Source organism: Tachyglossus aculeatus, chromosome X2 (assembly GCF_015852505.1).
Source record: "Tachyglossus aculeatus isolate mTacAcu1 chromosome X2, mTacAcu1.pri, whole genome shotgun sequence".
Taxonomy (NCBI): Eukaryota; Metazoa; Chordata; class Mammalia; order Monotremata; family Tachyglossidae; genus Tachyglossus; species Tachyglossus aculeatus.
Window position 1 is genome coordinate 5,473,815 of NC_052100.1, and position 27,933 is coordinate 5,501,747.

At 52.5% G+C, this 27,933-nt stretch overlaps 2 protein-coding genes across 5 annotated transcripts; one reads left to right on the forward strand and one right to left on the reverse strand.

Annotated features, from left to right (window-relative positions):
• Window positions 1–198: 198 nt before the first annotated feature.
• B4GALT7 (beta-1,4-galactosyltransferase 7) lies at window positions 199–10,431 on the forward strand. Of its 3 annotated transcripts, XM_038771062.1 has the most exons (7): window positions 199–358; window positions 3,812–3,941; window positions 4,605–4,976; window positions 5,916–6,141; window positions 6,248–6,331; window positions 8,242–8,346; window positions 9,930–10,431. In XM_038771062.1, exons 2-7 carry the CDS (start codon window positions 3,820–3,822, stop codon window positions 10,083–10,085), a joined length of 1,065 nt encoding a protein of 354 aa, XP_038626990.1. In that variant the 5' UTR covers window positions 199–358; window positions 3,812–3,819; the 3' UTR covers window positions 10,086–10,431. The 3 variants fall into 3 exon arrangements, with proteins under 3 accessions (XP_038626990.1, XP_038626992.1, XP_038626991.1); XM_038771064.1 differs by lacking the exon at window positions 3,812–3,941; XM_038771063.1 differs by lacking the exon at window positions 3,812–3,941 and having other exon boundaries at window positions 206–262.
• Window positions 10,432–14,780: 4,349 nt separating this feature from the next.
• LOC119949496 (rab11 family-interacting protein 2-like) lies at window positions 14,781–19,838 on the reverse strand. 2 transcript variants are annotated; one of them, XM_038771303.1, is made up of 5 exons: window positions 19,771–19,838; window positions 18,322–18,660; window positions 16,963–17,179; window positions 16,716–16,809; window positions 14,781–15,351 (listed from the first exon to the last, which is right to left on the reverse strand). In XM_038771303.1, exons 1-5 carry the CDS (start codon window positions 19,803–19,805, stop codon window positions 14,873–14,875), a joined length of 1,164 nt encoding a protein of 387 aa, XP_038627231.1. In that variant the 5' UTR covers window positions 19,806–19,838; the 3' UTR covers window positions 14,781–14,872. The 2 variants fall into 2 exon arrangements, with proteins under 2 accessions (XP_038627231.1, XP_038627232.1); XM_038771304.1 differs by lacking the exon at window positions 19,771–19,838 and adding an exon at window positions 19,685–19,756 and having other exon boundaries at window positions 14,783–15,351.
• Between the last annotated feature and the right edge of the window lie 8,095 nt (window positions 19,839–27,933).

Here is a 27,933-nt window from a genome sequence, read left to right on the forward strand (position 1 = left end):
GGCGGAACGTGAGGCAGCGGGTTTCCGGGGGCGCCCGGACGGGGGTCCCGGCGGACGGGCGGACCGGAAGTCCGGGGGACCGGAAGCCCGGGGGACCGGAAGTCCCTTGGGCCGGCCGGCTGAGGCGCCGCGTGGACGGGCGGCGGGGCCGGGCGGTCCCGGGGGGTCCCGGGGGGTCCCGGGGGGGGGGGGTCCCCCCTCCATGCGGCGCCAGGATGTTCCCGTCCCGGAGGAGGCCCGGCCTGCCCTGGGAGGGCGCCAGGTGAGAGAGCCGGCGCCCGGGAATCGGGGCGCTCAGTACGCTGCTCGGCACCGCACCGTCACACGGCTCACTCACTACGGATCAGTCAGGGAGTCGGTGAGTGAGTGAGTGAATGAATGAATGAATGAGTGAAGGGGACCCCCCTCCGAACTGCCCCCACTGCCCTGCACACAGTCGGCGCTCAATCAATACGATTGAATGAATGAATGAGTGAAGGGGCCCCCCTCCGAACTGCCCCCACCCAGTCAGCGCTCAATCAATACGATTGAATGAATGAATGAGTGAATGGGCCCCCCTCCGAACTGCCCCCACTGCCCTGCACACAGTCAGCGCTCAATCAATACGATTGAATGAATGGATGAATGAATGGGCCCCCCTCCGAACCGCCCCCACTGCTGTGCACACAGGCAGCGCTCAGTCAGTACGATTGAATGAATGAATGAATGAAGGGGCCCCCCTCCGAACTGCCCCCACCCAGTCAGCGCTCAATCAATGCGATTGAATGAATGAATGGGCCCCCCTCCGAACTGCCCCCACTGCTCTGCACACAGTCAGCGCTCAGTAAATACGATTGAATGAATGAATGAATGAATGGGACCCCCTCCGAACTACCCCCACTGCCCTGCACACAGTCAGCGCTCAGTCAGTACGATTGAATGAATGAATGAATGAAGGGGACCCCCTCCGAACTGCCCCCACCCAGTCAGCGCTCAATCAATACGATTGAATGAATGAATGAGTGAATGGGCCCCCCTCCGAACTGCCCCCACTGCCCTGCACACAGTCAGCGCTCAGTCAGTACGATTGAATGAATGAATGAATGAAGGGGCCCCCCTCCGAACTGCCCCCACACAGCCAGCGCTCAATCAATACGATTGAATGAATGAATGCCCCCCCCCCCCCGAACTGCCCCCACTGCCGTGCACACAGTCAGCGCTCAGTAAATACGATTGAATGAATGAGTGGGACCCCCTCCGAACTGCCCTCACACAGCGCTCAATCAATATGATTGAATGAATGAATGAATGAATGGGCCCCCCTCCGAACTGCCCCCACTGCCCCTACACAGTCAGCGCTCAGTCAATACGATTGAATGAATGAATGAGTGAATGGGCCCCCCTCCGAACTGCCCCCACGGCTCTGCACACAGTCAGCGCTCAATCAATACGATTGAATGAATGAATGGGCCCCCCTCCGAACTGCCCCCACTGCTCTGCACGCAGTCAGCGCTCAGTCAATACGATTGAATGAATGAATGAGTGAATGGGCCCCCCTCCGAACTGCCCCCACTGCTCTGCACACAGTCAGCGCTCAATCAATACGATTGAATGAATGAATGAGTGAATGGGACCCCCTCCGAACTGCCCCCATTGCCCTGCACACAGTCAGCGCTCAATCAATACGATTGAATGAGTGAGTGAGTGAATGGGATCTCCTCCGAACTGCCCCCACTGCTGTGCGCACAGTCAGCGCTCAGTAAGTACGATTGAATGAATGAATGGGACCCCCTCCGAACTGCCCTCACTGCTCTGCACACAGTCAGCACTCAATCCATACGATTGAATGAATGAATGGGACCCCCTCCGAACTGCCCCCACTGCTCTGCACACAGTCAGCGCTCAATCCATACGATTGAATGAATGAATGAATGAATGGGACCCCCTCCGAACTGCCCCCACTGCTCTGCACACAGTCAGCGCTCAGTAAATACGAATGAATGAATAAATGGGCCCCCCTCCGAACTGCCCCCACTGCTCTGCACACAGTCAGCGCTCAATCCATACGATTGAATGAATGAATGAATGAATGGGACCCCCTCCGAACTGCCCCCACTGCTCTGCACACAGTCAGCGCTCAGTAAATACGAATGAATGAATAAATGGGACCCCCTCCGAACTGCCCCCACTGCTCTGCACACAGTCAGCGCTCAATAAATACGAATGAATGAATGAATGGGCCCCCCTCCGAACTGCCCCCACGGCTCTGCACACAGTCAGCGCTCAATCCATACGATTGAATGAATGAATGAATGGGACCCCCCCCGAACTGCCCCCACTGCTCTGCACACAGTCAGTGCTCAATAAATACGGTTGAATGAATGAATGAATGAATGAATGGGATCCCCTCCGAACTGCCCCCACTGCTGTGCACACAGCACTCAATACGATTGAATGAATGAATGAATGAATCGGATCCCCTCCGAGCTGCCCCCACTGCTCTGCACACAGTCAGCGCTCAATCAATACTCATTCATTCATTCAATCGTATTGATTGAGCGCTGACTGTGTGCCGAGCACTGGACTAAGCGCTTGGGAAGGACAAGTTAGCAACATATAGAGATAATCAATACTCATTCATCCATCCATTCATTCAATCGTATGTTAATAAACAATCATTTCTGTGTTTATTAAGCGCTTACAATGTTTAGAGAACTGTACTAAGCGCTTGGAAGAATCCAATGGAGAAAGTAGGTGGTAGCCCTGCCCTCAAGGAGCTTCCAGTCTAGTGAAGGAGACAGTGGATGGATGAATGAATGAATATAATGAATGGGTCTGCTCACAGACCCATTCATTTCTGTGTTTATTAAGCGCTTACAGTGTTTAGAGAACTGTACTAAGCGCTTGGAAGAATCCAATGGAGAAAGTAGATGGTACCCCTGCCCTCAAGGAGCTTCCAGTCTAGCGAAGGAGACAGTGTTACCATTTTCCGACAGCCAGCCAGCAGTCAGTCCATCGATTCGTATTTGTTGAGAACTTACTGCGTGCAGAGGACTGTACTGGCCGTTTGGGAGAGTCCAATAGGGGTACCCATTCGTTCATTCATTCAGTCGTATTTATTGAGAGCTTACTGTGTGCCACGGGAGCGGGCATCGGACCAGGAGCCCATCACCCGGCTTTGGAGCCGTTTCCCGAAGGCAACCCCTCGCCCTTTGCCATCAGTGGTGGGTAATAATAGTTGCGGTATCTGTTAAACTCTTATTATGGGTTTAATCCGATGGGACCCAATCCCCGTCCCAGCCGGGGCGCTCTGTCTAAGAGGGAGGGAGAATGGGGATTGACTCTCCGTTGTACAGATAAGGGCCCAGAGGAGAGAAGCGGCTTGCCCAAGGTCACCCAGGAGGCAAGGGGCAGGGCCGGGATTAGAACCCGGTTCTCTTGACACCTGACTCTTTCCATTAGGCCACACTGCTTCACCAGCGTGCCTTCAGCCCCTCCAGTTTCACGCAGCATGAGCCGGATTTGGGGCTGGGGAAGGGGGATCGGGATGGTAGTATATATATCTATAATTCTTTTTATTTTGATGGTATCGACACCTGTCTACTTGTTTTGTTGTCTGTCTCTCCCTCCTAGACTGTGAACCTGTGGTTGGGTAGGGGCCATCTCTATCTGTTACCAAATCGTACTTTCCAAGCGCTTAGTAGCACAGTAAGCGCTTAGTAGCACAGTAAGCGCTCAATAAATACGATTCAGTGATCCCCGGGATGCGGTGGCTGGTCTGTCCTCCTGATAACACCTACGTGCTTCTCTCTCGGTTTCCCGCAACCCGAAGGCGGAAAGATGATCGTTCGATCGTCTCCCCACCGGCCCCGAGGAAACTCGGAGAGCCGGGTCGGGGGGTCCCGAAGCCTCCGGGGGTTGGGGGGCCTCGCCGGGAAGCTGCCCCGGGCCGGCGGCGGCGGGTAAGTTGGACCGCGTGGACAAGCGGCCGCCGTCTCGCTTGTGCTCGGGTCCGGCCCCGTGGCTTCTGGGCTGAGGCCGGGCTGATTCTCGGCGGCGCCCCGGCCCCTTGGTTTCACCTTTGCCCCCGAGATCGATTTAAATTTCATCCCACACCGCTCCCCTACTAACCCGCAGGAGCCACTTGCTATTTTTTTTTTTTGACGGCATTTGTTAAGCGCTTACTATGTGCGAAGCACCGTTCTAAGCGCTGGGGGGGGGGGATACAGTGTGATCAAGTTGTCCCACGCGGAGCTCACGGTCTTAATCCCCATTTTTACAGAGGAGGGAACTGAGGCTCAGAGAAGTTAAGTGACTGGCCCAAGGTCACACAGCAGATCTGTGGTGGAGCCGGGATTCGAGCCCACGACCTCCGACTCCAAAGCCCGGGCTCCTTCCACTGAGCCACGCTGTTCTGGGGGGTCGTGCCCCGGCGGGTTTGGGGGGGACGCGCTCTCCTCAGGTCGCCCGGGGGGGAGGGAGGGTTACAGCGCAGGGGCCGGTGGGGCTTGGGCTCCGGGGGACGGGGCGAGCCAGCTTCCTTGAGGCGGGCAGACCCTCTGTCTGGAGGCGGGGGTCTCCAGTCCCCCCAGCCCCGACCGCTCCGCCCCTCTCCCCCATCCTAGGTCCCGCCTGCCGCCGGGGATGGCGGCCCGCAGGTGCACCGTGTTCCGCCTCTTCTTCGTCTGCCTGGTCCTCGGTTTCCTCTCCCTGCTCTGGCTGCAGCTCAGCTGCTCCGGTGACGGGGTCCGCCGCGGGCAGGCCGGCGGGGAGGAGGCCGCGGCGGCGGCCCCCGGGTCACAGAAGGCTTGTGCCCCGGAGCCCCCCGTCCATTTTGAGGAGGACCCGTCCTGGGGTCCCCACCGCCTCGCGCTGCTGGTCCCTTTCCGGGAACGCTTTGAGGAGCTCCTGGTCTTCGTTCCCCACATGCACCGCTTCCTGAGCAAGAAGAAGATCCGACACCATATCTACATCCTCAACCAGGTGGATCACTTCAGGTAGGCCAGGGGAGGAGGAGGAGCTCCAAGTTGGCCCCTCCTGGGACTCACGGTCAATCATTGGCGTTCCCGAGCTCCTGCTGTTCGTTCATTCATTCAATCGTATTTATTGAGCGCTTTACTAAGCGCTTGGGAAGTACAAGTTGGTAGCAAACTCCTGTGCAAGTCCAGCAGTCAGAGACCATCCCTGCCTTCGAGGAGCTTACGGTCTGCCGTGGGCAGAGCGCTGGACTGAGTGCTAGGGGGAGGACAGTAGAGGTAGTGGACGTGATCCCTGCCCTCAAGAAGCGGATGGTCTCCTGGGAGCAGATCACTGGATTGTGTCCTCGGGAGAGACCGGTAGAGTGAGTTGACCTGATCCCTGTCCAGAGGCGATGGCCACAGAGCGCTCGCCCAAGCACTTAGTACGGTGTTCTACCCAGAGGAAGCGCCAAGTAAATACTGTCGATGGATAGTCGTGAGAGGAATAATGGTAGTAAGGGCCGTGGCCATGCCAAACGTCGCACCAAGCACTGTGGACGGATCTGCCCCGGCCCCCGGGAGCTGCCACTAACCCCTTGCCCATATCCTGCCTCTAGTCTGGAATGCCCCTCCCTCCTCAGATCTGGCTTCAAAGCCTTATTGACGGCCCGTCTCCTCCAAGAGGCCTTCCCTGACTAAGCCCTCCTATCCTCTTCTATGCCCTACCACGTCGCCCTGAGTTGCTCCCTTTATTCATCCCCCCCCAGCCCCATAGCACTCAAGTCCGTATCTGTCATTTATTTATTTCTATTAATATCTGTCTCTCCCTCTAGACTGTAAGCTTGTTGTGGGCAGGGAATGTGTCTGCTTATTTTTTTATCATAGTCTCCCAAGCGTTTGGTACAGTGCTCTACACACGTAAGCGCTCAGTAAGCACGGTTGAATAAATGAATGAATGGCCACCCCCCCACCCCGCAGGTTTAACCGGGCATCCCTGATCAACGTGGGGTTTTTGGAGAGCGGCAATGGCACGGACTATATCGCCATGCACGACGTGGACCTGCTGCCCGTCAACGAGGCGCTCGACTACGGCTTCCCGGAGCCCGGGCCTTTCCACGTGGCGTCGCCCGACCTGCACCCGCTCTACCATTACAAGACGTACGTGGGCGGCATCCTGCTCCTCACCAAGCAACACTACCGGCTGGTGAGGCCCCGCCCCCGCCCCCAGCGTGGGCACTGGGGTGGGTAGCGGACGCCATCCCGGTCCTTCCCGGGGCTCACCAACGATCCCACCTCTCTCTCTACGCCAGTGCAACGGGATGTCCAACCGCTTCTGGGGCTGGGGCCGAGAGGACGACGAGTTCTACCGCCGCATCCGGGGAGCCGGGCTCCAGGTACCTCCCGCCGCCCTCATTCCGGGACCGGGCCGGGGGGTGGGGGCCTGGCTCCGACAAGACCTTTCGTCTGCCCAATTTGATGGGGGTGGGTGTGAACGAAGGGTCGGAGGTGGGAGAGCCCGGAGGATGGAGATCATCCTTTTGTCCTCTCATCATCATCATCATCAATCGTATTTATTGAGCGCTTACTATGTGCAGAGCACTGTACTAAGCACTTGGGAAGTACAAATTGGCAACATATAGAGACAGTCCCTACCCAACAGTGGGCTCACAGTCTAAAAGGGGGAGACAGAGAACAAAACCAAACATACTAACAAAATAAAATAGAATAGATACGTACAAATAAATTAAATAAATAAATAAATAGAGTAAAAAAATATGTACAAACATATATACATATATCCAGGTGCTGTGGGGAAGGGAGGGAGGTAAGATGGGGGGATGGAGAGGGGGACGAGGGGGAGAGGAAGGAAGGGGCTCTCCCAAGTGGTTCCCACAGTGATCCCCATCCTGATCTAAGGTCTCTCTCCTCGGCTGGCTTGTAAATTCCTTGAGCGGGCCCTAATGGGAAGACCTTGGCCCGGGAGTCGGAGGATGTGGGTTCTAATTCCGGCTCCGCCCGTTGCCTACTGTGTGACTTGGGGCGAGTTGCTTCACTTCTTGTGGCCTCTGCTTCCTCATCTGCAACGGGGATTCAGTGCCTTTTCTCCCTCCTGCGTAGACTGTGAGCCCGTGTGGGACAGGAGCTGTGGCCACCTGTTCAACAAGTTGAAGCAGCGTGGCTCAGTGGAAAGAGCCCGGGCTTTGGAGTCAGAGGTCGTGGGTTCAAATCCCGGCTCCGCCAGTTGTCAGTTGTGTGACTTCAGGCAAGTCACTTCACTTCTCTGGGCCTCAGTTATCTCATCGGTAAAATGGGGATGAAGACTGTGACAACCTGGGACAACCTGATCACCTTGTAACCTCCCCAGCACTTAATACAGTGCTTTGCACATAGTAAGTGCTTAATAAATGCCATCATTACTATTGTGTGACTTTGGGTAAGTCACTTCACTTCTCTGGGCCTCAGTTCCCTCATCTGGAAAATGGGGATTAAGACTGTGAGCCCCCCGTGGGACAACCTCATCACCTTGTAAACTCCCCAGCGCATAGAACAGTGCTTTGCACATAGTAAGCGCTTAATAAATGCCATTATTATTATTATTACTATTATTATTCTACCCCACCGCTCCACACAGTGCCTGACACATAGTAAGTGCTTAAATACTAGAATAACAATAATCATAACTCCCTAGTCTGTTGTAGGCTCTCGAGGGCTCAGTACAGTGCCCTGCCCAGGGTTGCTCTGCACACAGAAAGCGCTCAATAAATACGATTGATGATGATGATGAATATAAGCGCTCAGGATACAGCCGGGCTGAATGAGAAGCGGCGTGGCTCAGCGGAAAGAGCCCGGGCTTGGGAGTCAGAGGTCATGGGTTCAAATCCCGGCTCTGCCAATTGTCAGCCGTGTGCCTTTGGGCAGGTCACTTCACTTGTCTGTGCCTCAGTTATCTGTAAAATGGGGATGAAGACTGTGAGCCCCCCGTGGGACAACCTGATCACCTTGTAGCCTCCCCAGCGCGTAGAACAGTGCTTTGCACATAGTAAGCGCTTAATAAATGCCATTCTTATTATTATTATTAATGAGGAGAGAGAGAGTCTAGAGCGAGCTTGTATCCACCCCAGTGCGTAGTACAGTGCCTGGCACATAGTAAGCGCTTAACAAATACCGTAATTATTATTATATAGGTTAGCCCCCCAGCACCCCAAACAGGTTGTGTCCTCCTGCATTTGGGGGCAGGGTGGGGCCGGTGGGAGGGGCAGCTTCTTCCATCCACGTCGTGTGCTCTTTGGTGGTCTCCCCCCAGCTCTTCCGCCCCTCGGGCATAACTACGGGCTACAAGACCTTCCGCCACCTGCACGACCCAGCCTGGCGTAAGAGGGACCAGAAACGCATCGCGGCCCAGAAGCAGGTGCCGGCTCGCGGGGTGGGCGAGGGACCCTGCCGCTTGGTGGGGGGGGGCCAACCTTTCTCGTCGCTCATCATCATCATCATCATCAATCGTATTTATTGAGCGCTTACTATGTGCAGAGCACTGGACTAAGCGCTTGGGAAGTACAAATTGGCAACGTATAGAGACAGTCCCTACCCAACAGTGGGCCCACAGTCTAAAAGGGGGAGACAGAGAACAAAACTAAACATACTAACAAAATAAATAGAATAGATATGTACAAGTAAATTAAATAAATAAGTAGAGTAAAAAATTAGGTACAAACATATATACATATATACAGGTGCTGTGGGGAAGGGAGGGAGGTAAGATGGGGGATGGAGGGGGGGCGAGGGGGGGAGGAAGGAAGGGGCTCAGTCTGGGAAGGCCTCCTGGAGGAGGTGAGCTCTCAGCAGGGCCTTAAAGGGAGGAAGAGAGCTAGCTTGGCGGATGGGCAGAGGGAGGGCATTCCAGGCCCGGGGGATGACGTGGGCCGGGGGTTCACCGTCCACCCCTTGCTCCCGCCCTCCATTCCCCAGCCCTTCCACATCCAGCAGACTACCGCTCGCCCCATCCGCCGAGCCCTCCTGGGATCACACCTCCTTCAGGAGGCCTTCCTCGATTCATCCCTCATCTCCCTGCCCCTCTTCCCCTGCCTTAATTGCTATTTCAGCCCTCCCTCGGCACCGGAGTGCTCACCTCCTGTTGCACGTCTGTCCCCATCTTTGTACGCTTGTCGCCTCTCTCCACCGGAAATTGATTTTAGAGTCCGTCTCCCGCCGCTAGATTGGCAGCTCCCTGAGGGATCGTGCCTGTTTTCTCTATCGTTTGCTCGCAGGCGCTTAGCACAGTGCTCTGTCCAGATTAAGTGCTCAAAAAAGACTATTGATGATCAGAGTTGGGGGAGGGCAATCCTCTGCTTCCCCCACCACCCCCCGTCAGCTCCCTCCTGTCACTGGGAGGGAGGGACCTGATTATCTTGTCTACCCTAGTGTCTAATACTATTTGGCACATAGTAAGCGCCTAAGAGATACCACAGTTACTACTATATTGTCCTTTTCCAAGCTCTTAGTACGGTGCTTTGCACACAGTAAGCGCTCAGTAAATACAGTAGAGAAGCAGCGGGGCTCAGTGGAAAGAGCCCAGGCTTTGGAGTCAGAGGTCATGGGTTCAAATTCCGGCTCCCCCACGTGTCAGCCGTGTGACTTTGGGCAAGTCGCTTCTCCGCGCCTCATCTGTAAAATGGGGATGAAGACCGTGAGCCCCCCGTGGGACAACCTGATCACCGTGTAACCTCCCCAGCGCTTCGAACAGTGCTTTGCACGTAGTAAGCGCTTAACAAATGCTATCATTATTATTATTACCAATGAGTGAGTGAGGAGCTTTAGGGAGATTCGGGAAGCCCCGGGTCCGGTCGTGGCCTTGCTCCTGCCCCCTCGGCCCTGATCCGGCTGGGTGTTCGGTCCCCGGTGGGTGGGACCGGGCTCCGTCGGCCTCCCGGTGGGGGCGGGCCGGGGTCTGAGCCCCTCCCGTCTGTCTCCCCCCCGGCCCGCGGCCCCCCTCAGGAGCAGTTCAAGGTGGACAAGGAAGGAGGACTGAGCAACGTGCAGTACCGCGTGGCTTCTCGGACCGTGCTCACCGTGGGCGGGGCCCCCTGCACCGTCCTCAACATCCTGCTGGACTGCGACCCCGTCCAGACGCCCTGGTGCTCCTCCGGCTGAGCGGCCGCCGCTCCATCCTCCCGCCCGGCCGGCCTCGCCGGGAGCCCCGGCCCACCTGCGCGCCTCGTTCTCCCGCGGCCTGGAGGCCTTGGACGCCAGGACCACGTCGGGGGGGGGGCCCCCGACGAAGCCAGCGGGGATCCCCCCTGCCCCCCAGCCCCGGTGGGCCTGAGGGCCAGGGGCTACAGGGCTGTGGTCAGCCGCCGCGGCCGGCTCCACTCTCCCCCGGCCCAGACTCCAGCCGGCCGGCGTGACTGAGGAGGGCGGGCTCTGGAGGCCGGCTGGACGGGCCGGACGGCAATAAAGAGTAACCCCGGGCTCGTGGCCCGGGCTCCCCCACGCTGAACTCCGAGGCCGTCTCCAGCGTGCGGCTTCCGTCCCCAGCAGGACTCCTCTGCGGCTACTTTCCTCCCCCTCACCTGCCTCTACCCCTGAGAGAGACTCTCTCTCTTTCTCTCTCTCTTTTTCTCTCTCTCTCTCTCGGGCTGGGTAGCCAGAGGACTTGGGTTCTAATCCCAGCTCCGCCACTTGTCCGTCGTCTGACCTTGGGCGGCCCCCTTCCCTTCTCCGTGCCTCAGGTACCTCGTTTGTAAAATGGGGGTGAAGACTGGGAGCCCCACGTGGGACAATCTGATTAACTTGTATCTACCTCAGCACTTAGAACAGCGATTGGCATATAGTAAACACTTAACAAATACCATAATCATTATTATTATTATTATTACTGTCATCCTCTCTGGGTTCCACTGGCTCCTTGACCAACCAGGGGAGCCACAGGGCCGTTTCTCAACTTATGTAGAAGGAGCGGAGACGGTGGATCAGAACAAGGGCCGGCGGGATGTCCCCGTTCTAATCCACCGGTCCTCGGCTCCCCAAAAGAGGTCCAATTTGGGCCTCCACCCTCCAAGAGGAGGCTCAGGCCCAGCCCACGGCCTGGGACAGGAGCCCTGCCCTATTTCCTGAGCACCAGCTGGAGGAAGAGCACTGTACTAGGCCCCTGAGAGAGGACAGTAGATGTTGTGCTTCTGATTTAGCGGAGCTTCACAGGGGTCCTTGCTGGCTGGCAGACTGACCGGGAGAGGAGAGATGCAGGGTGGGGGCGTGGGGCACTAAAAGAAGCCCCACTGCTGCCCGAGTCGCGGGCAGAGGAGGACGAGCTGGTGTCTGGTTGCTCCCTTCTATGTGTTGGGCCTGGGCACAGGTAGGGCGAGGGAGGAGGAGGAGTTTGTATAATCAGTTAATTCAGGCCGACCCCCAGGATGGCCATGGTCCCCTTGGGATCACGCCCGGCATCTCTGGTACCTTCTCAGGAGGGCAATAATAATTATTATGGTATTTATAAAGCACTTACTGTGTGCCAGGCACTGTACTAAGCGCTGGGGTAGATACAAGGTAATCAGGTTGGACATGGTCCCCTTCCCACATGGGGCTCACAACCTTAATCCCCATTCTACAGCTGAGGTAACTGAGGCCCAGAGAGGTGACTTGCCTAAGGTCGTGCAGCAGACGAGTGGCGGAGCCGGGATTAGAACCCCGGTCCTGCCTCTGTGGCCGGGAGGCTCCCCGGGGCAGATCAGCTCGCCTCTCGGGAGGGTTGGAAGAGTGACCGTGGCTTTCCCGGCGGAGCAGGCTGGCCGGGTGTTCTTGAGGGTCGGAGCCATCAGCTGGCATGAGGTAATGAGCCGGGGAGGTGTTGGCAACGTCGGCCCGGGATTCTCTTTTCTAATTAAAAGCCCGCAGGTCCCTGGCTCCCGAGCGGCCAGTGCGAAACACCCTCCGTCCGATATGCCCAAACCACAGGTGAGAAACCCAAGTGGGAGCGAAAGGTCTCTGGCCTGGACACTGTGCCCGTCTCGGTGGCTTTTATGGTCGGGAATCGGGCAAAAGAGGGCGGGGGATGCATGCCCCGGATTTGTGGGGTCCGGTGTGCCCCCGGAGGGTCCTGGTGCCCGGGGCTGGGCGGCCCCCAGAGCTGGTGAGGGGCGCTGGGGCACAAGGAGACCCCTCAGAAATGGGAGGTGCGGGGGTGAATGGAGGGTGGGTGCAAGGAACCATGTTTCAGGCTTGGGAGTCAGAAGGTGGTGGGTTCTAATCCAGCGCTTGGCACATTGTAAGGGCTTTAACAAATGCCATCATTATTATTAATACCCAAGAGGGTGACTTCGAAGACTTCTGGAGAAGGACTGAGGGAGGGGTTGGAGGTCCGCAGGGGGCTTGGAGGAAAATAATAATAGAGAAGCAGCGTGGCTCAGTGGAAAGAGCACGGGCTTTGGAGTCAGAGGTTGTGGGTTCAAATGCCGGCTCCGCCAATTGTCGGCTGTGTGACTTTGGGCAAGTCATTTAACTTCTCTTGTGCCCCAGTTATCTGTAAAATGGGGATTAAGACTGTGAGCCCCCCGTGGGACAACCTGTTCACCTGGTAACCTCCCCAGCGCTTAGAACAGTGCTTGGCACATAGTAAGCGCTTAATAAATGCCACCATTATGACTATGGTATTTGGGTTACTATGTGCCAGACAATGTACTAAGCGCTGGGGTTAGAGAAGCAGCATGGCTCAGTGGAAAGAGCACAGGCTTGGGAGTCAGAGGACGTGGGTTCTAATCCCGCCTCCGCCACTTGGCTGCTCTGTGACCTTGGGCATGTCACTTCACTTCTCTGTGCCTGTTACCTCATCTGTAAAATGGGGATTAAAACTGTGAGCCCCACGTGGGAAAATCTGATTACCCTGTGTCTACCCCAGCGCTTGGAACAGTGCTTGGCACATAGTAAGCGCCTAACAAATACCATCATTATTATTATACAAGCAAATTGGGTTGGACACCATCCCTGTCCCTCGTCTCAATCCCCATTTTACAGATGAGGGAACTGAGGACCAGTGAAGTGACTTGCCCAGGGTCATCCAGCAGATGAGTAGCGGAGCGAGAATTGGAACCCATGACCTTTCGGACTGCCAGGCCCGGGGTCCAGCCAGTGAGGGGTAGGGCAGAGGTGCCCCCGGGTGTGGGGCCGTGGGTAGAGGGTGCCAGGCGGAGGCAGGTGGGGGGACGGCCGGGGGGTCCCGGGGAGCCGGGTGCGCCCCTCACCTCCCTTTCTCCCCCCACGGGGGGTGGGTCTGAGTGCGGGAGTGGCGCCTGGACGGCCGGGCCTCCTGGAGGAGGCGGCTCGGATGCCATGTTCCCCTCCCGGAGGGTTTTCTCCATCAAGGCCATGGTGGGCGACCCTGGACCCCTGCTGCCCCTGGCCACTCCGGACCCAACTCCTGGCACCGCGCTGCCCAGGTGAGTGAGGGAGTGCGGGGACCACTTTGGGTTTCCTCTGAGCTCTTGGAAGAAAGCCATCGTACTGACTGGGAGGACCCTTAAGAACTTGGCCAAAGAAAAAGTTAATATTTTTCACCATGAGTTCTACAAATTTAGACAACCCAGGTCGAGAACTGGGGGGCTATCTATGGGACGCAGGCCCCTCCCGTTGAACTGAATAGGGGATCCCTTCGGGCTAAGTGGGGATCCGATATCATACCACGTCTCTCTAAAACAGATCAGGTAAAAGTGCTAAGAGAATATGAACACATGATTTCTGTTTAATCTGAACATTTATCTTCGGTTGGGCTCTTTGCCTTGCCCTCTGGAGGGCTTGGCTTCAACTGTGCCAACTCCTGACTCCGGGCACTACACCCCTAGGATGCCTTAGTCTTGGGAGTCAGAAGGACCTGGGTTCTAATTCCAGCTCTGCCGCTTCTCTGACTTTGGGCAAGTCATTAACTTCTCTGTATCTCAATTACTTCATCTTTAAAATGGGGATTAAGAGTGTGAGCCTCAAATGGGGGGATTAAGAGTGTGAGCTTCATGGGGTGGGGGGGTCATTTCCATCTTTATGCCAGCCACTTGGAAGGCTTTGGTGACAAAAGTGCCGTCCAGGTGTGGGAGAGAAATGCAATTCAAATTTCCACCCTGCAGAAGGGGAGGAGGGAAACCCCTGCGAAATCCAGGCAGGGTCATTTCCTGTTTGAGAATATCTTGAGTGTGACAGAGGGTAGCCCTCCTCTCCAACCAGGCCCCAGATGGGCTAAGTGGTCGGAGTACCGTATCTCATCATCATCATCATCATCAATCGTATTTATTGCGCGCTTACTATGTGCAGAGCACTGTACTAAGCGCTTGGGAAGTACAAATTGGCAACATATAGAGACAGTCCCTACCCAACAGTGGGCTCACAGTCTAAAAGGGGGAATATATATACATATATATATATATATAAACCAAAACATACTATAAACCAAACATACTAACAAAATAAATAGAATAGACATGTACAATGCTGCTGCGCTGGATCCACCCTGGCGTTTAGCACAGTACCTGGCACGTAGTGAACGAGTAATTGAGGCCGAGCCCAGCCTCCACATCTCCTTAGGGGGTCAAGGGAGGGAGGAGAGAGCACAAACACAGAGCCTGGGGATCTTAGAGGGATGACCAATTTGCCCTGCTCCCCCTGGGTCGAGGGAAGTGGGACAAAAATCCACTTCAAAACCCCGAATAATTCAAACCGCCGGTCTTTATGCTTGAAACCCCGTGCTGGTGGTGGGGGAGAGAGGGAATCATAATGGAACTTAACTCGGATTTCGGAGTGAGCGTGCAGTTCGTCCTAAAGCGGGGAGCAACAAAAAAACGGCCAGACAGTTCCTTCTGCAGAAAACACTGTTTGCCAAAATCCACACTGTGTTTATGCCAGTCTTTATCTTTTTTTTTATTTTTTTTTTAAACAGAAGTTGGCCAGAGAAGTGGAGGCTCTCAGGCATTGATGGAGAGACCAAAGCAGTTGAGGCAGGAATTATAGCATTCCTGGAAGGCTTGAGCCTCCTGCTGCCGAGGCTGGACGCCGGCTCCTTGGGGCATTTTGGAGGGAGATGAGCCTGCATGCTCAGGGGTCAAATAGGAAGGGAGCGAGGCCGGGAGTCTGCCCTGCTGAGGCAGCGCCTGGTGCTTTGGCCTTTTGGAGGCCGGCGGGGTCTTGTTCCAGCTCTCCGAGCGGATGGGTGTGTTTGGAGGGAGGGGGAGACTCATCTTGCAGGCTTCCTCGGGGACCCCCGGGAGCCTCTCGGGGAGAGAGGAGCCGAAGGCCGAGGAATAGTCCGAGAGGTAGGCCGCCTCGCACGAGTGGTCGGGGAGGTTGTTCAAGTCCTGGAATTTCTCTCGGCAGGCGTGGAGTGTGAACCCCAAGTTCTGGGAGTTCTCCTTCTCTAGAGTGGAGCACGAAAAGACAGGTGACACTGGTCCGGGGAGGAGACAGACAACGCGGAGGTGAGCAAGAGGTGGGAACGGGTGCCCTGGGGGTCTCTCGGGCTAAAACAGAAATCTCCTCATGGTACAGGGGGGTGGCGTTCATGGCCAAGGGCCTCACCGCTGCACCAATCCATCAGTCAGGGGGGTTTAGCGAGCGCTTACTGTGGGCAGAGCACTGTGCTGAACGCTTAGGAGAGTCCATAGAGGAGGCAGATGCGCAAACTCGAGGAGCTTGCAACTGAGTGGGATAGACACCTGACTCTAATCGATCCCTCATTCAATCCATGTTATTTATAGAGTGCTCACTGAGTTTAGGGCACTTTAGGGCACTGATGATCTCGTATTGACCCCTGCGCTTAATATAGGAAACACCTATGCGCTCAATAAATACCATTAAAACCCCCCCCAAATATAGCCATCATTATAGGGACGTAATCTGCTATTCAGTTATTCTTTTTCAGAGGTAGAACGGATGGTGGTGATTGGACTTCAGTGATGACTAAGGGGAGGTGAGACACGAAGGTGAGCAGGATGGAGCAGAGATGCAAATAATAGCTTTTAAAATGTTGTTTTGGGCACTGGACTATATCCCGGTGAGGGAGGAAGGAGGCTTTGGGATAACATACTGCTGAGGGTGGAACAGGGAGGTTGATGAGAGTGGTTATGAGATCTAGTCCTTTTTTTCCAGAAAAAAAACAAATTCAATTAACAAATAGATTCAGAACATCCACTTGGGCTACACGAGGCCACCAGAAAGATTCTACAAGGGCTCTCAGGGATATTTAATATTCGCCCTACCCACAAGCTCACAGCACTTGGGTACATATCTTTAAATTATATATGATTAATTAGTTATTGATTCATATTAATGTCTGTCTCCCCCCTAGACCGTAAGCTCGTTCTGGGCAGGGAATGTGCCTGCTAATTCCGTTGTACTCTCCCAAGCGCTTAATACAGTGCTTTCCCCATAGTAAGTGCTTGATAAATACCATTGATTGACTGGTCAACTGATTGATAAGGGATACCTGGATAAACAGGATTGGGAATCTACAGGCCGACCGAAAGGGAATTTTTGCTTCCGAGAAATGAGTGGGTCCCTGCTCTTCGATGCCGTTAATGATTCCCATAGTGAAGTAGGCTACAGACCAAAGCTTAAACTCCTTCACCCAAATCCTCCCAGTTCTGAAGCTACTTCCCGGTTGCTTTGGAAGGGGACTTCACTTTATTCAGACCCTCCTCAGTCTCCTTCACCCGGTGGCTCACTCTTCAGCTCCCTAGGATGTGCTGGGCCTTGAGTATTTCCCGTTCTCAAGTCGGAGATTGTCCCCTCTGACCCTCTGCAGGAGCTCACCTCTCTCTTGGACGGTCCACTCTGATGAGTCCGGGATGGCCGCCGTGGCTACCTCTTCTGATTCGGAGTCCTTGGCGCTGTCCTCCATGCTCGACTGGTTGAGGGGAAACAAACACACAGACGTCACGGAGCGGTGGGCTTCAGGCCCCATTAACCTGTGTCTATCCCGGCGCTTCGAACAGTGTTTGAGCACTTAACAAATACCGCACACACATCCACACACAGAAATCAAGGGCTGGAAACATACCGTGCCTGACAAGAGTAGCGACGCTTCTTTGTACATCTTGGACCTCTTGATCGTCAGCCAGTAGCGGAGCTGGCTTAAGGAGGACCGGGACCCGCAGGTTTCACTGGACGGGGAAGTCCTGGTGCTTTGGCCCAAGATCTCCATGAATTGGATGTTAAGCTGCAAGCTCCCTAGTGTCTTCTTGGTCTTCCCACTTTTGGATTGTAGGCGGAACCACCTGTCCAAAAAGACATTTTCATCCTAAAAATTCCATAATTATTATTCCATATTATTCTGTAATAATAATGGTGATATTTGTTCCCCCCTTCAAAGCCCTACTGAAAGCTCACCTCCTCCAGGAGGCCTTCCCAGACTGAGCCCCCCCCTTTCCTCTGCTCCTCACCCCTCCCCATCACCCCGACTCCCTCCCTCTGCTCTACCCCCCCATCCCGCAGCGCTTGTGTATATTTGTACGTTTATTATTCTATTAATTTTATTGATGATGTATATATATATCTATAATTCTATTTACCTGTTTTGATGCTATTGATGCCTGTCTACTTGTTTTGTTTTGTTGTCTGTCTCCCCTCTTTTAGACTGTAAGCCCGTTGTTGGGTAGGGATTGTTGCCCTATTGTACTTTCCAAGCGCTTAATACAGTGCTCTGCACACAGTAAGCGCTCATATACTCTTTCCCAGTACTTAGTACGGTGCTGGGCACACATTAAGTGCTTAATAAGTACTATTACTACTTGGGAGACAAAAGTAGAATTAATCAAAAAGAAGAAATTGGTTTCTTGCAGATACATCTCCTGTTCATTATTTGTTGCTGAATTGTACTTTCCACGTGCTTAGTACAGTGCTCTGCACACAGTAAAGCTCACTAAATACAACTGATTGACTGTATGAATGATAAATACGATTGAATGAATGAATTTATTAAGTGCTTACTATATGCCAGGCACTGTACTAAGCGCTGGGGTGGATGCAAGCAAATCGGTTTGGATATGGACCCTGCTCCAAACGGGACTCACAGTCTTAATCCCCGTTTTTACAGATGAGGTGACCGAGGCCCAGAGAAGTGAGGTGACTTGCCCAAGGTCACCCAGCAGACAGGCGGCGGAGCCGGGATTAGAACCCAGTTCCTTCTGAGTCCCATGTCTGTGCTTTACCCACTAAGCCAAGCTGCTTCTCCGAAGCTCGTCTCTGTAAGCTCGTTGTGGGCAGGGAATGTGTCTGTCATATGGTACTCTCCTAAGCCCTTAGTGCAGCGTTCTGCACACAGTAAGCGCTCAGTAAATGCGACAGTGAATGAATGAAGTAGCTGATGCCTGAGACCGTGCTTGGGGTGGGGTGGAAGGGGCAGGTCAGGTCCACTCACTCGTTCTTCCTCTTTGTTTTGTCGTGGAATAGCTGTTGAAGGGGCACGCTGGCCTGGCCCAAGAGCGGGTCTGGGCGCCACTGGGCACGGTGCCTCACCCTGAGGGTGAGCCCGGGCTCCTCGGCCCCGTCCAGTTGGGCCGGCAGCCGCAGGACGCACTCCTCCTGCCACTCGGGGTTCAGGTTGCGAGGCACCACGGACGTCATGTACTTCTGCTTCCCCAGCTGGATGACCACGTATGGGTTGCTGAGCCCGGTGCCTCCCTTGGGCAGGAGGGCCTGAGCCCGCAGCACCGTCACCTGCATGTGGGTTGGACGCCATTCCTTCGCCTCCGGTGCCCTGCGGGGGACACGGCCCGTGGGGGTCACCCGAGTATGTGAATCAGCGGGCAAAGAGGGTGGGGAAGGGCAAAAAGAGAGTGGGGAAAGGGGATGATGAAGGTGGGAGGGGGCAGGAGAGTGGGGAAGGGGACAGATGCATCCATTCATTTAATTGTATTTGTTAAACGCTTACTGTGTGCAGAGCTAAGCGCTTGGGAAAGTACAATACAGCAATTGAGAGTGACAATCCCTGTCCACAATGAGCTCACAGTCTAGAGGGAGACAGACATCAATACAAATAAACAGACGTCGATAGAAATGAAATGACCGATATATACATAAGTGCTGTGGGGCAGGGAGAGGGGGGAAGAGCAAAGGGAGGAAGTCAGGGCGATGCAGAAGGGAGTGGGAGATGAGGGCGGAGGGTGGGAGGGGGCAGAAAGAGTGGGGAAGGGGGGATGGAGGTGGGAGGGGGTAGGGGGAGGATGGGGTTTAGAGGGGGCAGTAGAGTGAGGAAGGAGAAAAATGGTGGACAGGAAAGTGGTCGTGGGCAGGAGAATGGAGAAGCAGCGTGGTTCTGTGGAAAGAGCATGGGCTTTGGAGTCAGAGGTCAGGGATTCAAATCCCGGCTCCGCTGTGTGACTTTGGGCAAGTCATTTAACTTCTCTGTGCCTCAGTTCCCCCAACTGTAAAATGGGGATTAAGACGGTGAGCCCCCCGTGGGACAACCTGATCACCTTGCAACCTCCCCAGCGCTTAGAACAGTGCTTTGCACATACTGAGAATAAGTGCCATCATTATTATTATTATTATTAAGGGCTTAATAAATGCCAACATTATTATTATTAAGGAGGGAGGACTGGATCGAGGACAGTCTGCTTGTGGGTAAGGAAGGTGTCGGTTTATTGTTATGGTGACCTCTCCCGAGCGCTTAGTACGGTGCTGTGCACACAGTAGGCGCTCAATGAATGTGATTGACTGACGGCCAGGGGGCTAGAGGAGGAGGAAATCAGTGCAACGGGCCGAGATCACTGAGCAAAAACCTTGCAACAAACACTGAGAAGGTGGGGACGGAGGTCTGGGGGGGGTTGAGGGTCTTCCCCTCAGGGAGGGCCATGGCGGCCGTTACCCGAGGCAGGGCTCGAGGTCCCGGCTAGGCCCCATGGCCGTTCCCGCCAACGGGGGCCCCCGCGCAGGCGCAAAAAGAGCCCCCCGCACGTGGCCCCCGGGCGCTCCTCGAGGCGAGGGGCGGGGCCCCGCGCAGGCGCAAAGGAGCCCGCCGCACGTGCCCCCCCACGTGCGCTCCTCGAGGCGGGGGGCGGGGCCTCGAGGGAGAGGGGCGGGGCCCGCGCAGGCGCAAAGGAGCCCGCGGCACGCGGTACGTAGGAGTACGCGCTAGTGGCATAATTATAGAGTCAATCAATCAATCAGTCGTATTTATTGAGCGCTTACTGTGTGCAGAGCACTGTACTAAGCGCTTGGGAAGTACAAGTTGGCAACATATAGAGACGGTCCCTACCCGACAGTGGGCTCACAGTCTAAAAGGGGGAGACAGAGAACAAAACCAAACATACTGACAAAATCAATCAATCAATCAATCGTATTTATTGAGCGCTTACTGTGTGCAGAGCACTGTACTAAGCGCTTGGGAAGTACAAGTTTGCAACATAGAGAGACAGTCCCTACCCAACAGTGGGCTCACAGTCTAAAATGGGGAGACAGAGAACAAAACCAAGCGTACTAACAAAATAAAATAAATAGAATAGATATGTACAAGTAAAATAAATAAATAAATAAATAAAGTAATAAATATGTACAAACATATATACATATATACAGGTGCTGTGGGGAAGGGAAGGAGGTAAGATGGGGGGCTGGAGAAGACTCCCAACCTCCTGATGCCCAGGCTTCTTAGCATTTCCACTAGGCCACACTGTCTTCCTTGCCTCATCAGTTCTCTCATTTGCCCTCCCCATTCATTCATTCAATCTTATTTACTGAGCACTTATAGTGTGCAGAGCACTGTACTAAGCGCTTGGGAAGTACAAATCCTCAACATTACAGAGTCGGTCCCTGCCCAACAACGGGCATCTCTCTTTTCTAGACTGTGAGCCCACTGTTGGGTAGGGGCTGTCTCTATATGTTGTCAACCTGTACTTCCCAAGCGCTTAGTACAGTGCTCTGCACACAGTAAGCGCTCAATAAATACGATTGATTGATTTGATATTGGGGCCAGGACTCCACCCCTCTTTAGCGTCGAATAATAATAATAATAGCACTTGTTAAGTGCTTACTATGTGTGAAGCACTGTTCTAAGCGCTGGGGGGTATACAAGGTGATCAGGTTGTCCCACGTGGGGCTCACCGTCTTCATCCCCATTTTACAGATGAGGGAACTGAGGCACAGAGAATAATAATAATAATGATGGCATTTATTAAGCGCTTACTACGTACAAAGCACTGTTCTAAGCACAGGGGAGGTTACATGGTGACCCACGGGGGGCTCACAGTCTTCATCCCCATTTTACAGATGAGGGAACTGAGGCACAGAGAAGTGAAGTGACCTGCCCAAAGTCACACAGCTGACAAGCGGTGGAGTCGGGATTTGAACCCATGACCTGTGACTCCCAAGCCCGGGCTCCTTCCACTGAGCCACGCTGCTTCCTTTCTGGACCCTCCTGAAATTCTGTGGCTGGAGGGTTTATAATGCTCTTCAGAAAGTCTGCGTGGAGGTGGGGAGGAGGAGAAGAAGGGAGACGAGAAGGAGAAAGCACGAATAAGAAAAGGAGAGACTGAACGGATTATTCCAAACTGGACGGACTAGGTATGTTGAAATTTTGAAATGGCTTTGTCCTTACTGAGTAGCAGTGATCACGCGAAATGATTTATCTCAGTGACGGCAAGGTCATCTGCTCCTTAATCACTCGATCAGTGATGTGTATTGAGTGCCTGCCTTATGCAGAGCACTGTACTAAGTGCTTGGGAGAATACACGATGGTCGGTAGACCCAATTTCAACTTTCAAGGAGATTACTGTCTAGCGGAGGAGACGAACCCTAAAATAAAATTACAGGGAGGGGAAGTAGAGTACAAGGATATGGACATAAGTGCCGTGTGGGGAGTGATGGGATGGGTGGGTTTGTTTTATGACTATGGATCATCCTATCGGTGTTTATTGAGTCATTTCCTGCATCGATTATTGTATCAGCCTCTTCGCTGGCCTCCCTGCCTCCTGCCTCTCCCCTCTCATCTCCATACTTCACTGCTGCCTGGATCATTTTTCTGAAAAACCATTCAGTCTGCATCTTCCTCTCTCCTCCAAAGTCTCCAATGGTTGCCTGACCACCCCTGCTTGAAACAGAAATCCCCTCCCATTGATTTTTCAGGCATTTAATCAGCTCTCTCTCCCTCCTACCTAACCTCTGTGCTACACCCAACCTGCACATAAACGCTGTGCTCTCCTCCTACACCCCAACTTGCACAGGCCGCTCTTCTAACCCCAGCCTGCTCTCTGTACCTCGATCTCAACTATCTCGGCCTCCCTCTGATCCCCCTTCACAGCCGACTGCCCACCCCTCTCCCCACCTTCGAAGCCCAAGTAAAATCCCACCTCCTCCAAGGGGCCTTCCCAGATGAAGCCCTCATTTTCCCTCTTCTCCGTGTTACCTGTGCACTTGGCTGTTAATACCTTGGGCACTTGGATAATAATAATAATTGTGGTATTTGTTAAGCGCTTGCTATGTACCAGGCACTAAGTGCTGGGGTGCATACAAGCAGATTGGGTTGGGCACAGTCTCCGTCCCACACGGATCTCACAGTCTCCCTCCCCATTTGACAGATGACGTAACTGAGGCCCAGAGAAGCGAAATGACTTGCCCAAGGACACACACAGCGGACAAGGGGCAGAGCCAGGATTAGAACTCACCCCAGCCCTTAACTGGGATGAACTTAAGTTCATTTCCTTATAATCTGCTATTTCCCCTATCTGAAATTTTAGTAATAATAATGATGGTATTTGTTAAGTGCTTACTATGTGCCAGGTACTGTACTAAGCTCTGAGATAGATAATAATAATAATAATAATAATAATAATAATAATAATAATGGTATTTATTAAATGCTTACTATGTGCAAAGCACTGTTCTAATAATAATACTAATGATGTCATTTATTAAGCGCTTACTATGTGCAAAGCACTGTTCTAAGCGCTGGGGAGGTGACAAGGTGATCAGGTTGTCCCACGTGGGGCTCACAGTCTTCATCCCCATTTTACAGATGAGGTAACTGAGGCACAGAGAAGTGAAGGGACTCGCCCAAAGTCACACAGCTGACAAATGGCAGATCCGGGATTCGAACCCATGACCTCTGACTCCAAAGCCCGGGCTCTTTCAGGTCGGACGTAATCCGGGTCCTACATGGGGCTCCCAGTCTCCATCCCCATTTTACAGATGAGGGAACCGAGAGGTGAAGTGACTTGCCCAGGATCACACAACAGACGTGGGGCGGACCTGGTGATTAGAGCTTACGATTGATTGATTGTATATATGTATGTATACGGTATACTGTATATATACTGTATATATACTGTATACTGTATATATACTGTATACATACGTATATACTGTATATATATACTGTATATATATATACACTGTATACATGTATATATTTTTGTACATATTTATTACTCTATTTATTTATTTATTTATTTTGTTTGTACAAATCTATCCTATTTATTTTATTTTGTTAGTCTGGTTGGTTTTGTTCTCTGTCTCCCCCTTTTAGACTGTGAGCCCACTGTTGGGTAGGGACTGTCTCTATATGTTGCCAATTTGTGCTTCCCAAGCGCTTAGTACAGTGCTGTGCACATAGTAAGCGCTCAATAAATACGATTGATTGATTGATTGATTGATTGATTAGAACCCAGGTCCTTTCAACTCCCAGGCCTGGTCTCCATCTATTCAGCGACTCTGCTTTAGCGTCTGTCTCCCCCATTAGACCTGAAGTTCCTAGGGAGGGGAACGTGTCTATCAACGGTCTTGCACTCTCCCAAGCGCTCAGTACAGTGCTTTGCACTCAATAAATAGCATGGATGGATCGATTGATCCCTGGACCAAATTGAGGAGGCGCCAGCGGCAGTACCCGGTTTTACCCGCCAGAGGGCGGCACACTCCCCGTGAACCCCGCCGTCCCTTGCGATTCATTCACTTCTCTTCTAAATTAAATCCTATTTCTAAATAGTAACTTCTATTCTAAATTCTATTCCATTTCCAAATATTCATTCCATCACTAAAATCGGACCCTTTCCTGTAAATACCTTCAAGGTGCCACCGAAATGAAACTTTTCATTGCCCAGAAGGCAGGCAGGAGCATCATCATCATCATCAGTCGTATTTATTGAGCGCTTACTGCGTGCAGAGCACTGTACTAAGCGCTTGGGAAGTACAAGTTGGCAACATATAGAGACAGTCCCTACCCAACAGTGGGCTCACAGTCTAAAAGGGCAATACAGAATGACCTCAAAAGCGGCATAAAACTGCCACTGAGGCAGGATAAGACCAGCTGAAAGAAGACAGCTATAATAATAATAATAGTAATGATCATAATAATGGCATTTGTTAAGCGCTTACTATGTTCCAAGCGCTGGGATAGATACAAGGTTATCAATCAATCAATCAATCGTATTTATTGAGCGCTTACTGCGTGCAGAGCACTGTACTAAGCGCTTGGGATGTACAAGCTGGCAACATATAGAGACAGTCCCTACCCAACAGTGGGCTCACAGTCTAGAAGGGGGAGACAGAGAACAAAACCAAACATACTAACAAAATAAAATAAATAGAATAGATAGGTACAAGTAAAATAAATAAATAAATAGAGTAATAAATATGTACAAACATATATACATATATACAGGTGCTTTGGGTAAGGGAAGGAGGTAAGATGTGGGGGATTGAGAGGGGGTCGAGGGGGAGAGGAAGGAAGGGGCTCAGTCTGGGAAGGCCTCCTGGAGGAGATGAGCTCCTGAGGAGATCAGGTTGTCCCACGTGGGGCTCACAGTCTTAATCCCCATTTTTCAGATGAGGGAACTGAGGCACAGAAAAGTGAAGTGACTTGCCCCAAGGCACACAGCTGACAAGTGGCGGAGCCGGGATTAGACCCACGACCCCTGACTCCCAAGCCCGGGCTTTTTCCACTAAGCCATGCTGCTTATTGTCACCATCATTATTATTATTGTTATCATTATTATTATATCGCTATTAATATTAATAGTGATCGTGCCTACTATATGCTAGGCCCTGAGATTGCTATAGTGCACTTCATAATGATAATAATAATAGTAGTGGTATTTGTTCATTCGTTCAATCGTATTTATTGAGCGCTTACTGTGTACAGAGCACTGTACTAAGCCCTTGGGAGAGTACAATACAACAATAAACTGACACATTCCCTGCCCACACGAGTTTACAGCCTAGAGAGCTTAAGCGCTTATTATGTTCCAGGCACTGTACTAAGCACTGGGGTGGATACAAGCAAATCGGGTTGGACACAGACCCCGTCCCTTGTGGGGCTCACAGTCACACTCCCCGTTCTACAGATGAGGTCACTGAGACACAGAGAAGTGAAGTGACTTGCCCAACGTTGCACAGCAGACAGGTGGGAAAGAAAGAAAGAAAGAAAGAAGGAAGGAAGGAAGAAAGAGAAAGAAGGAAGGAAGGAAGGAAGAAAGAAGGAAGGAAGGAAGAAGGAAGGAAGGAAGGAAGGAAGGAAGGAAGGAAGGAAGAAAGAGAAAGAAGGAAGGAAGGAAGAAAGGAAGAAAGAGAAAGAAGGAAGGAAGGAAGGAAAAAGGAAGGAAGGAAGGGAGGAAAGAAGGAAGGAAGGAAGAGAGAAAGGGGAGGGAGGGAGGGAGGGAGAGAGAGAAAGAGAGAAGGAAAGAAGGAAAGAAAGAAAGGAAAGAAGGAAAGAAAGAAAGAAGAAAAGAAAGAAAGAAAGAAAGAAAGAAAGAAAGGAAGGAAGGAAGGAGGAAGGAAGGAAGGAAGGAAGGAAGGAAGGGAGGAAGGAAGAGAGAAAGGGGGAGGGAGGGAGGGAGGGAGAGAGAAAGAGAGAAGGAAAGAAGGAAAGAAGGAAAGAAAGAAAGAAGGAAAGAAAGAAAGAAAGAAGAAAAGAAAAGAAGAAAGAAAGAAAGAAAGAAGGAAAGGAAGAAAGAAAGAAAAAGAAAAAAAGAAAGAAAGAAAGTAAAAGAAAGAAAGAAAGATAGATGTTGGGCATCTAATATCCAAATGAAAGTGGTTGGACCTCCAAGCTTAATGGATAGTTCCCCGGGCATGGGAGTCAGAAAGTCCAAGGTTCTAATCCTGGCTCCACCACTAATCTGCTGTGTGACCTTGGGTAAGTCACTTCACTTCTCTGGACCTCAGTTTCCTCATCTGTAAAACGGGATTGACTGTGAACTCCCATCTGGAACAGGGACTGTGTCCAACCCAATTTGCTTGTATCCACCCCACAGCTTAGTACACTGCCTGGTGCATAGTAAGTGCTTAAAAATACCACTACTATTATTATTATTATCATCAATAATAATTATCCTTGCCAGGCTGGACGGCCCGGGACCCTTTCCGCCCACATCCCGCCCACCCACTCAGCGAGGCCTGGAGGATTTGAACAGCCCACTTTCCCTGCGCATGGGTGAAACATGGGAGATATCATCTCCCTTCTGAGCAGGCGTGACGTGTGCGCGGAGGGCATGCGTCTGTGTAATTTGTTTGCATATCGCGTGTGGAGGCGTGCGGCGAGGAGGTGGCGAGGAAGCATTTGTGTATTTTGAGCGTGAGCTCCATCCCGGGGGCGGAGGAGTGTGTGTGGTGAGTGCGGAAGGGTGGAGAGAGAGCCGGTTCTGGGGTGCAGCGTGGAGGGGAGAAAGGCGGGGGTGCTTTGTGTTGCCATTGTGGTGGGCAGCTGCCCCACACTCGGTGTGTTGGCATGGAGGTGGGCAGCAGTGCGGGTTAGGCCCTGGCACTTGGTTTGGGCCAGAAGCCGGCGGTGAGGTCATTCGGGGTCTGAAGGCAAACTCAACCAGTCATTGGGGTATTTATTAAGTACTTACTATGTGTAGAGCGCTGGACTAAGCACCTGGGAAGAAGCACTTGGAGAAGCAGCGTGGCCCAGTGGGAGGAGCACGGGCTTGGGAGTCAGAGGTCATGGGTTCCAGTCCCGGCTCCGCCACTTCATTCACTCATTCGGCCGTATTTACTGAGCGCTTACTGTGTGCAGAGCACTGTACTCAGTGCTTGGGAAGTACAAGTCGGCAACATCTAGAGACGGTCCGCACCCAACAACGGGCTCACAGTCTAGAGGGGGGAGGCAGACGACAAAACAAAACATGTCAGCTGCGTGACTTTGGGCAAGTCGCCTAACTTCTCTGTGCCTCAGTTCCCTCATCTGTAAAATGGGGATTAAGATTGTGAGCCCCACGTGGGACAACCTGATTTCCTTGAATCCCCCCCCCCCCCAGTGCTTAGAACAGTGCTTGGCACATAGTAAGCACTTAAGAAATACCATCATCATTATTATTATTATTGGGGGAGTCCAATAAAATTAGTAGACGTGATTCCTTGTCACCTTGACTTGCTCCCTTTGCTCTTCTCCCCCCGCCCCCCAGCTCCACAGCACTTCTGTATATATCGATCATTTTATTTATGTGTTTTGATGTCTCTCTCCATCTTCCCGCCAGGCTGTGAGCTCATTGTGGGCAGGGAATGTCGCTGTTTGTTGTTGTACTTTCCCAAGCGCTTAGTACAGTGCTCTGCACACTGTAAGCTCTTAATAAATACAATTGAATGAATGAACGAATGAATGAATTTACCCCTCCCTCAGCCCCAGAGCACTTATGTAAAAATTTATCATTTCGTTATGTTAAGGTCTGTATCCTCCTCTAGACTGTCAGCTCCTTGTGGGCAGGGAACGTTTCTACCGACTGTTATATTATACTTTATAATGTACTCTTACAGTCTAGAGACTGTAAGCTCGTTGTGGGCAGGGAACGCGTCTGTTTATTGTTGTATTGTACTCTCCCAAGCGCTTAGTACAGTGCTCTGCATGCAGTAAATGCTCAATAAATAGGATTGAATAATAATAATAATAATAATGGCATTTATTAAGCGCCTACTATGTGCAAAGCACTGTTCTAAGCGCTGGATGAACAGATACTCTCCCAAGCGCTTAGTACAGTGCATTGTACACCCCAAGTGCTCAGTAAATATGGTCGATTGTTTAGTCTACTGGATTTGAGCACTG